This window comes from Phasianus colchicus, chromosome 2 (assembly GCF_987193195.1).
Source record: "Phasianus colchicus chromosome 2, bPhaCol1.hap1.1, whole genome shotgun sequence".
NCBI lineage: Eukaryota > Metazoa > Chordata > Aves > Galliformes > Phasianidae > Phasianus > Phasianus colchicus.
In genome coordinates this window covers 61,559,145-61,571,228 of record NC_143437.1, presented here as the reverse complement: position 1 = coordinate 61,571,228, position 12,084 = coordinate 61,559,145, and the positions used below count along the sequence as shown (strand labels likewise).

The window sequence follows — 12,084 nt, the reverse complement described above, 5'->3', positions numbered from 1 at the left end:
TGAAGCCAAAACTGAAGTTTTGTATGTTATCTGAATATTGCCCAAGTTACTTTCATGATTTCAACATCTGTTTGAATTTTACTTCACTGTGAACTTTTTGAAAACTGCTTTTGCAAGCAGCACATGGTGTCATACTTCCATCTTAACAATGATATGAGAGCTGCTTCAGAAGTAGCGCCTTCTATTTTATTATGCTGGCCCCTGATGTCAGAGACTAATGTTGGTCATATGACAACAGAGGCTGGACCTTCCAACCAATATTCCATTGTGTTCTGTTGCATTTTTACAGATGGCAGGAGATGCACAGTCTGACATGAAAGTGCATATGAAGCAAACCTGCGTAACTGAATTCTTCCATGCAGAAAAAATTGCACCTGTTTACATTCATCAATGCTTGCTGAGCTTTTATGGAAACCAAACAGTGGATGTGAGCACAATGAGGTGGTGGGTGGTGCATTTCAGCAGTGTGAAATGTGTGAAAGACAAGCCACATTATGGATGGCCACACAGATTTTTACAAACCTAATATGCAGGCCTATCATCATTGATGAAAATGGGTACCTGATCATGATGACAGTGTTGAAAAGCAATGTTCTGTAGCTAAGAATTTGCTCTATCAAACACTGTCATTATGCTCTTTGCACCTGCTGCAGTTTCCAAGGAAATAAATAGAAGGCATTACTTTCAGAACAACCTACATAATAATTGGTAAGAATTTTCACACTGCATATAATTATAGGAGCAATAAAAATAGAAAAAAAATAGTGAATAAAGCAGGGATCTACATATCTCGTTCAGTAAATTTATAATAGAAAGCAGAACAGTCTTCACGGTTGTCCCATGATCTTTCCAGCAGAAAATGCATTGGACTAGTAATCAGATGGAAGTGAAAGTGTACACTCTACATAATGTATCCACACACAGATAACACAAAAACTCCAGTTTGTGCATCTTATTACAGTCTCTTAAGAATATCTCAGTAGCATCTAACCATTTAAGTCAATCGTTTAAGTCAAATATTTGTCAAATATTTTTCTATCTTCCACCAAAACTAATTGGCTTAACTTCAAAAATACTGAGATCACATCTGAGGAGTTTTTCTTTACAAAACAGCCCAGACTAGGAATGAAGATTAGATCTCTAGCAGACAGTGACAAATACAGAATCACAGAATCATCCACAGGTTAGAAAAGGCCTCCAAGATTACCAAGACCAACCACGAACCTGACCTACCAAAACCCATCACTTAACCACGTTCCTTAGTATCAATCACACTTATCAAATACATTCAGGGATGGGGACACCATCACTTTCGTGGGTGAACTGTTCTGGTGCTTGACCATGAAAAAATTCTTCTTAATATACTGTCTAAATCTCCCCCAGCCCCTTTCCTCACATCCTATCACTTAAAACTTTAGAAAAGAGGCTGGACATTCTCTTCACTGCAACCTCCTTTCAGCAAGGAGGCCCCTCCTCAGCTTCCTGTTCCCTATACAAAACAACCCCAATTCCCTCAGTCATTCCTCAAAAATCTTGTTTTTCAGACCATTCATCTTTGAGAATAACCCCTCAACTTTGAGAATATCTCAGTAGCATCTAACCATTTAAGCCAACCATTTAAGCCAAATATTTAAGTCTCTCTTCTCTGCACATACCTGAGTAGCCAAATATCCTTCCTGTAGTGAGGGGTCCAAAACCAAGCACAGTATTTCAGGTGTGTACAAAGGGATAAATCACTTCCTGAGTCATACTGGCCACAGTATTTCTGACATGATGGCATTGGCCTTCTTGACCAACCAGGCACACTTCTGACTTCATGTTCAGCCAGCTGCCAACCAACATTTCTAGGTACTTTTCTGCTGGACAACATTCCTGCTACTCTTCCCCAAGACTGTACCTCTACATGAGGTTGTTACAACTCAAGTGCAATACCTGACACCCTTGTTGAAAATCATGAGATTGGACTTGGCGCACTTATTTAGCCTATGCAGATCCTTCTGCAAAACCTTCCTACTGTGAAGTAGGAAGTCTTGTCTAACTTATTATTGACTGCAAACTCAGTGAGGGCGCACTTGATCTCCTCCATCTGGATCTCTGATAAAAATGTTAAACAAAATCTGCCCTGGTACCAATTGCTAGGGAACACCACTGGAGACCAGCAGCCAACTGGACTGAACTCCATTCACCAGGACTCTTTGAGCCTGGCTGTCCAGCATGCTCTTCATGCAGATAACTGGACACTTGTTCAAGGCATGAGCAACCAGTTTCTCCAACACTGACAGAAACAGCATCAAATGCTTTACTAAAATCCAAGCAGACAGATAGTGAACATTTCTAGCATCAATGACAACATTTAAAAAGGAGTTGATCGATGAATGATAGGCCTACCTATACATCTTCAGAATTCCTGGTTTAATCTTAAGACATGTAAATCTCAATTTAAGCTGCTGCTACGTTTACATACAGAAAGAAATTTTGAAAAGCAGAACTTCACTTTTAGAACAACTCCAAGCATTCTTATCTCACTTCTTAAGAGGAATCTACGTTAAGGAAAAACTGTCACATTAAGCTAAACCTCTCAAAGTAAGATTTTTCTAAACTTCCCAGTCCAAAATAAGATTTACCTTTTTCCAGGCCTCTCCAATTGATTCATGTAAGTCATAAGGAATTAGCATCTGCAGGCCTTCACATGTTCTGTACATCTGACGACATACAAAAATGAAAGCTCCTTTAACAACTTGCAAAAGCTCGGATCCAGATAAAAGAGAAATGTCGTCATGAAGAAGTTTCTTTGTAAACTGAACAATTATATGAACAGCTGTAGGACTGGAAATAAAATAACACTTTTAAAATGTTGGTTTGTAGTCTTCAGCGAGCCCTGAAAAAAAATCCTTTGTCAGAGCTTAGTTAAATTTTTCTAGGAGTAGTGGAAAGAAATTATGACCCACTATGGAGGAGTCCAATATATTAATACTTCCAACAGTAATCCAAATAAAGGATGTAAAGCAAGTGATTTTACTTTACCTAGTGGTCCACATAAAACAAATATGCAGCCACTGTCTAACATCTAGCCCAAATGGCTGTGAACTACACAGACTGTGTTTTGAAGCTGAAGCTTCCCATCAGCATTCCATTATGTTCTGTTGTATTGTTACAGATGGCAGCAGAGGGGCAATCTGACAAAAATGGTGACTGACGTGGAAGTGTTTATGAAGCAAAAGTGTGTAACTGAATTCCTCCATGCAGAAAATATTGCACCTACTGACATTCAACAATGTTTGCTGAATGTTTATGGCGACAAAACAGTGGATGTTTGCATAGTGAGACAGTGGGTAGATAATGTGCTTCAGCAGTAGTGTGAAAGACAAACTACATTCCGTACAGCCATGAAGACCTTCACAAGCACAGCATGCAGGCTCTTGTTCATCATTGGTGAAAATACATAGCTAATCATGGTGGCAATATTGAAATGTAGTGTTCTGTAGTTGAGAATTTCTCTTTCAAGCAGTGTTCTAGTGCTCTATTTGTCTGCTGTAGTTTCCATGGAAACAACTAGGAGGCATTACTTTTGGAGCAACTCACATATTTCTTAGAAGTGTGATTTTACCTGGTTATATACATAAATCTCTCTCTTATACATTCTCAAATGCACTTCCTATTTGATGATGAGATATTTTTACTTCAAACACAAACAAAATATGCTACAAATAATTCTTTAAAACTCAGTACCTCTTCATAGTGAAATTCATTAAATTTCTCACTAATGTTATTCACTAATGTCTTCTTACCTATTTTCTTTTGCAGAGTTTTTATTTCCTCCATAAAGAAGAACAGAAAGACCATCTTCTGCAGCAGCAATCCTTGCCAAAATATCAGCAACATCAATTAAAGTGGTTTCAAGGCAATTTATAAATACCTGTTTGGGAGCCAAAAAAAAGTTTTAAATTCATTGCTTTAGTAAAAGCTGTTTATTCAAGTCTGGCTTATATATGCAGAATTTGAATGAAGGTCACCTTTCTGATGTCTGCTGGATGGTTTAAACAAAAGGAAAGCAGCCTATGCTCAAATGCCATCACATAAAAATCTACATCACAGAAGGCAGTAATTGCCACTTTTAATGATTATGGCAGAAATCTAATGACTACAAAATACAGAGAACAGACATTTCTAAACTCTTTTCTTTTCCCGCAATGAACGTGGTAAGATTCTTGATAAGCCATCTAGTATCTGAGTCAAGGTGAGAAACACATTATTGTTTTGCTGCATATGCACTGGAAACTCTTTGGCAAGACATGGAATTCCAGTCCCACAGAAAGATCTTTCACATCCAACTCATATCTAAGCAGCGGTAAGCCTAAACAGCCACTTGCTCTGTAACCATGCAGAAGCCTTCCCTGTTGAAGCAAAACAAAAGTCACCTGCCAATTTCTCGTTCATGTCAGAACACTGAACAACAGAGCTGTAACAAAGAGGGCCTGAGCATTTACCACTGGGATTCAGACTGTTTGGCCTGGTACCATCACTCGTGATTATCCTACCTGAACAGTCCTAAACAGGCCATTACTCATTTGTAAATGAACTTATTATTATAATGGTAGACAAGCAAAATACAAGTACTCCACACAAAGAATCTGTCAGGGAGCAGCAAGCACAGGGTCGCTCTCCAAGGAAAACTGCAAGATAAGAGTGATGAAGAGGCATTCAGATGGGAGTGGGTCTCCATCAGATGGGTAGGCAGCCCTTCCACACCCAAGCAAAAGGAGTAGATAAGGTTTGCGATGGCAACCAGGTTCACCCAACAATTCAGATCCCTTCCATTGAGATGAAGGAAGTCTGAGGTTAAGCTAGGAAGCTGAGTCAGTGATTAACTAGGGTTAGTCACAACCCAGTGATAACCATGCAACTCAACAGTGGCAAGGCTATCACTGTTCTGGTCACAAAATCTGAGCTCAAACAAGCCAAGCCTTGTCTATAGGTTGGGGTTCAAATCAATGGGACGCATGGCTTCAGTGTTGTTATAACACAGTATAGGCAGAAAATGAAGGTAAAACTTTAAAAACATTCCTGAGAGGAGGGTGGACTGAGACCAAACTGAGGCTTCTTAGCAGAGACATTGCTGCATTGCTGGAAGTGGGGTGATGGGTGGTCTCTGCTGAGGCTTCCTGACAGAGCTTTCTCAAACATACCCTTCAAGGCTTCACTCCATTACCATAGGCAGCCAAGCCCAGGGGTACGATAATTAGGGAGGATATGTACCCAGCATCTGTCAGTATACAGAAGCTGTGATTCTGCAGATCTTATTCTAGAGTCTTAAATGTGGTCACCAAAACTGTTCTTGTCTGTACACCTTAGTCTTACTATGTTTACTTATTACCTTTACTGTAAGGGTGACTAAGCAACAGCACAGGTTGCGCAGAGAGGTTGTAGCATTTCCTTAAAGGGATTCAAAAGCCATCTGGATACATTCCTGTGCAAGAGGCTCTAGGTAAGCCTGTTTAAACCAGAAGACCTCCAGAGATCTTCTTACAACTTCAATTATTTTGTGACTCTGTGAACATACAGTCAAGAGATAATTGGAGTGTCCCCCATCCAGAAACTTCAAATTACCCAGATTTATAAACAGATGCTGTACCCAAGAAAACAGGGTACAATCAACAGAGATCAATTTTAGGCAAAGATGAGCTAAAGAGGAGTACTGTTCTGAGTGGCATTTATTAAATGCTTAGTATGTCAGAGCAGAGCACCACTACCCTAAAGCTGAAGTCTGCTGCTCAAATCCTTTCCACTCCTCTGTTATTCATCAGGGATCGCTGGTCTCATGGGAGACGGGATTTTCACATTGCTGTTTTTTCTCTCATTGGTAGATCTGTGTATTATATAGTGCACCCAGGAAAAATAGTCTTATTACTTTACAATTTAAGGAATTTACCAGTAATGCCAGCAGTCAGTGTAATCAGAGATAAATATTATTAGGACTTTGGTTTTTCTCATTAAAATTATCTCTGTAACTGAGGGTTAAAAGAACTGACATTTTATTTTTAGATTACTGCATTTGGCTGTTTAAAATTTTAAAGAAGGAAAACACTATGCTGTCACTTTCTCTTCAGAATAGTACTATTTTGCTTTCCCTGTGCAAGAAAAAAAGACACTATTTTCAATGTGAATACTATATTCTGTACTAGTTATGCTTCAGCAGCAACCCAGACACCATAGAACTCAAAAAGTCAAAAATATTGCTCACAAACAAATCCTTTTGACAATTCCTACTCATAGTCACCAACTTTCTCTCTCTACTGGAGATATGCAATACCACACTGCTTAACAGGTAAAGTCTTTACTCTTAATTAAAGCAGATGTGTAGCCCAAATAACATGGTTCATTAGGCCCACTGTGCAGCTAAGGAGCTTTGTATGCATCTCCAATGCCTTCCATTCTCAAATGAAGCCAGGCACGCGGCTGCAGGCCTCAGAATCTGAGACAGCCACAATCCAGCACTGGAGAGCCACATCCTTCATTACAAGGTTGGATTCATGGGTGTGTCTGTGTGTCTACAAAGTGCCAGTGGTTTGCTTGGGAAACAAGAATTACAATTCTGGTAAAAGAGAGAAGGCTATCCTAACTTTGTCAATCTTTCCTAGTTGTTGGTTTGCCAGATTGGATACAAAATAATTTGTACCTTCGTTAGAAGAAACATGGCACTTTTCAGATTCACAATACATACATAGCATGCTACAGCTAATGGGCATTAAATATTCCTAAATAAGACTTGATGGTGTTTTTTTGTTGTTGTTGTTCAAAAAATCTGTTATTAAATTGCATGATTTCTTATAATTGGTGAGAATTCAGCTACCTGTGAGTGACAGCTGGGTATCACATAAAAAAAGAGAAAATGAAGAGCTGTTAAAGACTGACTTACTACCTTACCAATCAAAAAATTACTACTGTATACATTTGTCTCTCATTATGCTTTAGAATCCAATGAGACCATAAAGACTGCTTGGAAGACTACCCAGCCCTCCATCTCAGCCAATCCATGCATTATCATCTTAGTACTATTTTTTAAAATGTAATGATAATTAGTGTCTACAGAGTATTCAGGCTTAACAATTTTTAGTCCTTCAAAAAATGTGCACTACATTTTTTGCAGTCTGCAATAAAATCATGACAACTTGAAGTGTTAATTCTGAAAAGTATCCATAAATATAAAATAAAATGTGTAAGTGATGCTACTTAACTCAGTAGAGACACTGGCAAAAGAACTAAGAGTACTGACGTGATTTTCAACGCTATAGTTTTAAACATTATAGACAGAAATGCTTTAAAATATTTGAAAATACTGTAAGCACAGGAATATTTTTGATATGCCTTAATACGAAAAATCTTTCCTAAAAATTCACAAACTGCTCAGAAAAAATAATAATCAGGAGGGTATTAAAAAAATTAAGAACCTAGATGAGATAGTAAAGTTAGGAATCTAGACTGTCTTTTGCACATCTGAGTATCTGGAAACTAAAAACTTCTCAGCTATTAATTTCTCTCAAATACCATAGCTCAGGCTCTTAATGCAGGTCCTCAATTTCTCTTTCTTGAGATTTATAGTTACCTAAGGCAATGAAAGCATGCTGTCAAAACAAAAACAATAGGATAAGCTGAAACTTAAACCTCCTTGCAAGGCAAGTTCAACTAAACTTTCAAGTACTTAAAGGTAGACAGTATTTCACAAGATTTGTACAGATCTTAGAGTGTTTTTTTTAAATCTCTTCCTTTTACCAATTCAGAAAACTGTAATCTTCCACATGGCATTATGTATTTTGTCCACACTAATTACTGGGAACGTTTAATTTCAACCTGTCAACCAAATTTAGAAATTAAAAAAAGTAAGTTTCCTTTTAAATAGCAGACAGAGTGGATTACAAAGATAACATATAAAATAGGAAAAAGCATAGGAAGAAAAAAGTTTCCAAAGGGAATGGTCTCACTACAGTTCAATTTTTTCTACTATTCACAAGATTTGAAGAAAACTATATGACAAATGATAATGACATTAAGTGATAAAGGATAATGACAATATATATCATTTAAGCTTACTGTAATAGCTAAAGTAGAAAATACTATTGGAGTTACCACATGACAACATAAATTTTCTGAAAAAAATACTAAAAATATAATATACTACACATTCAAAATTTATTCTGAAGACTACTACAAACCTCTGTACCATTCAGTAAACTTTGAAGAGGCTTAAGTAGGGCATCCATCACTGCATCTGTATATAAACAGTCAGTAGCACACCCTGTTTGATCACAAAACACTTGCAGAATCTCCATAACGAGACTTGCTGGAGAATAATTGTCTGTCAAACACAAGAATTATGAATATATGTATTAAATTACATAAACATTAATATAGTATTTACATAGGCTACATACGTATAACACTTTCTTTAAGCAATGGTTTAACAGTTAGAGGGAGGGAGAAAACCTTATAGAGTAAGGGATGATAAAAATCTGCACAACAAACAGACCCAAATTATTATTTCTTTAAATGTTACCAGAGATTTCGCTATTATTATACATTTTAGCATACATTAAAAAGATTTACCTGTATGTGCTGTCAAAGCCTCCTTTGAGTAACTTGGAGAGTAATAAATAAGTTGAGTAAATAATACCAACAGATCAGTTAGGGATACGCAATCTATAAAAAAAAAAAAAAAAAAAAAAGCACTCTGGAAACTCAAATATGACTGCAATTTTATAAATTTGTGAGGAAAGGGCTGGTATCCATGAAGCAGAGGACACTTAGAGGATGAGATTGTTATTTTTGTAGGGGAGAGAAAAAAGTAAGTATTGTCAAAAGATCATTGCTTACATGGAGTTATACAAATAATATATAAATGAAAAAAATGGTTCAGTGAGTGGATGTTTCTTCCTCACAACTTCCTATAATGGGTCTCTTAAGGTCTGATCCTCAAATTGGAGTTATGAAAAATCTTTAATAGACATAAATACTGCTATCCAGAAATGCGATTAATTCTATATTGGATTAACAGAGATGCTAATGTAATGGAAAGCTATGACTGTTATCACATTGTGTATCATTAAACGTAGATTTCTCTGCACTTCCAAGGGCTTTTCCATCTCATCTCTCCTGTACTTACTAACACCTCTGTTCCATAGCTACCGATCATTCCCTCTGCACTGTTTTATTATATAATTAAGTCAAATTCAGAGTAATTGGTAAAATTATATTTAGTTTGAAGTACTGATTTTGTTTCACATGTGAAATCTCCAAGCACTTCTCTTTCCAGTCATAGAATCATAGAATGGCTTGGGTTGAAAAGGACCACAATGGTCATCTAATTTCAACCCCCCTGCCATGGGCAGGGTCACCAACCACTAGACCAGGCTACCCAGAGCCGCATCCAGCCTGGCCTTGAATGCCTCCAGGGATGGGGCATCCACAAACTCCTTGGGCAACCTGTTCCAGTGTGTCACCACCCTCTGCATGAAGATTCCTCCTAATATCTAACCTAAACCTCCCCTGTCTCAGTTGAAAACCATTCCCCCTTGTCCTATCACTATCCAGCCTTGTAAACAGCCACTCCCTTTCCTGTTTATATTCTCCCTTCAAGTACTGGAAGGCCACAATGAGGTCTCCCCAGAGCCTTCTATTCTCTAAGCTAAACAAGCCCAGTTCCCTCAACCTTTCCTCATAGGAGAACTGCTCCAGCACTCTAATCATCTTAGTGGCCCTCCTCTGGACCCACTCCAAGAGGTTCACATCCTTCCTGTACTGGGAGACCCAGGCCTGGACTCAGTACTCCAGACGGGGCCTCACAAGAGCCAAGTAGAGGGGGACAATCACCTCCCTCTCCCTGCTGGTCACCCCTTTTTTAATGCAGCCCAGAACACAGTTGGCCTTCCAGGCTGCAAGGGCACAATGCTAGCTCATGTCCAGCTTCTCATCTACCAGGACCCCCAAGTCCTTCTCCACAGGGCTGCTCACAAGGAGATCTTCCCTCAGTTTGTATAAATACCTGGGATTGCCCCGACCCAAGTGCAGCATCCTGCACTTGGCTTTGTTGAACCTCATTAGGTTTTCACGGGCCCATTTCTCCAGCCTGTGCAGGTCCCTCCGGATGGCTTCCCTTCCTTCCAATGGATGGACTGTATCGCTCAGTCATCCACAGACTTGCTGAGGGTGCACTCAATGAAATCATCTATGTCGTTCATGAAGATGCTGAAGAGCACCGGTCCCAACACCAACCCCTGAGGGGCACGGCTTGTGACCGGCCTCCATCACAGAACTATTGATCACGACCCTTTGTCTGCGCCTAGCCAGCCAATTCCTAATTTATCGAACAGTCCATCCTTCAAATCCACACCTCTCCAAATTAGAGAGAAGGATGTGGTGAGGGACCATGTCAAAGGCCTTACAGAATTCCAGGCAGATGACATCCCACAGCCCTTCCCCCATCAACTGAAGCCATCTCTCCATCATAGAAGGCCACCAGATTGGTTAGGCACAATCCGCCCTTGTTGAAGCCATGTTGACTGTCTCGAATCACCTCTTTATCTCGTATGTGCTTAAAATAGCTTCTAGGATCCATGGAGCTCCATGACCTTCCCAGGCACAGAGGTGAGGCTTACCAGCCTGTAGTTTCCCAAGTCTTCCTTTCTCCCTTTCTTAAAAACAGGAGTAATGTTTCCCTTTTTCCAGTCACCAGGGACTTCACCAGACAATTATATCAACTGCCGTGACAAAAGATATTACTCATAGCTAGAAAGACTGAATCATATACTGATCCAACTCTCCTTCAACATGAAATTAATACATATATTAAGTATCAGGAAAAAAAAAGCTCTATTCAACCATATCCATCAAAGATTAAAAAACAGTGCTGAAGCTGAAAATTATCTATGTCATCTTTTACCAAAGTTTGGCAGGCACAGAATTGCTGAAACAGAACTTCATCTTGTAACAGCTACAATATTGCAGTGGAAACATATGTAAGTATAAATATAACGTTGCTCAAAGGTTCCTTTTTCATCACCTCTCCTCTCACCTTTTTTGTTTTTCAGTTGTACTGGAAAGAGATTTCGGCCTTGCTTATAAATCAACAATCTGCCTAAAAGGCATAATGAATGAACAAAATAGATGTACTGCAATTCTGATCCAGTATAAAAAAACTTCTGCTCATTATCTACAACAACAACAAAAAGAAAACAAAATTAGTACTTGACTATATTAATTTACTGTACAATAGGTGGCTACTACTTATAATGTGTTTATAGTACGTGTAGATCATTTTATATACAAAGAGTATAAATAATTAAAAGCTACTACTGGTGGTCTCTAAAAAGCCAGACATAAAATATTTGATTAAGAAAAAGAACAAACAGGATATCTTCCTCTTGAGGTAGCATGCTCAAAGATATTGAGAATGTGAATGCATGAGCTTGTAATGCAGTAGATGCAAAGAGACTCACTAGAATGCTGCTGAGAGAAGTCATTGACTCTTGAAGTTTTACTAAATGCCACCTTGCAAAATTCAAAATAATCAAGACATTGCTGTACAGCTGCATTAATCTGTAGGAAAAAAAGAGCATATAATAACACAATACTCGTCATTTTACAAGAAATGTATTTACTTTGGTATCCTAGTATTGCCCATTAATAAAAGAATGTATAAATTCACATCACTGAAGCTACTTCATGTTTCAGGGCTTTGGAAGGGGTAACAGAAAGGATGCAAAAGTTTATATGGCTATTAAAACATATTAACACAAGCTTCAGCTGTATAAGCATGCTAAGCCAATCAATCAATCTACAAACAAGAATACAGAGAACATGTAAGCATTTTGAGAAGTTAATAACAATCCTCGATTGCCATACAATCATTACTATGGAAGATTTTCATTATACATATGTGAAAAACTTTGTTGAGATTATATCTACTAAATCTTAAGGTTGGTTACTGGGTGCTTCCAGCTTTATTACATAATATTATTCATTCACATAATACAATCACTATATATAAAAGTTGAAATTTTATCACCATGGAGTTAGAAAAGAAACACAATG

General features: G+C 38.2%; 1 protein-coding gene across 1 annotated transcript in view; it reads right to left on the bottom strand.

Annotated features, from left to right (window-relative positions):
• The window catches only part of TBC1D32 (TBC1 domain family member 32), an 82,633-nt gene that overhangs the window by 57,830 nt on the left and 12,719 nt on the right, over positions 1–12,084 (bottom strand). Inside the window, exons 12-17 of the mRNA XM_031610793.2 lie at positions 11,490–11,589; positions 11,066–11,203; positions 8,602–8,694; positions 8,211–8,353; positions 3,789–3,916; positions 2,625–2,826 (exon numbers count right to left, since the gene is read on the bottom strand). Of these exons, the coding sequence (XP_031466653.2) occupies positions 2,625–2,826; positions 3,789–3,916; positions 8,211–8,353; positions 8,602–8,694; positions 11,066–11,203; positions 11,490–11,589 (804 nt within the window). The remainder of the gene's footprint in view (positions 1–2,624; positions 2,827–3,788; positions 3,917–8,210; positions 8,354–8,601; positions 8,695–11,065; positions 11,204–11,489; positions 11,590–12,084) is intronic.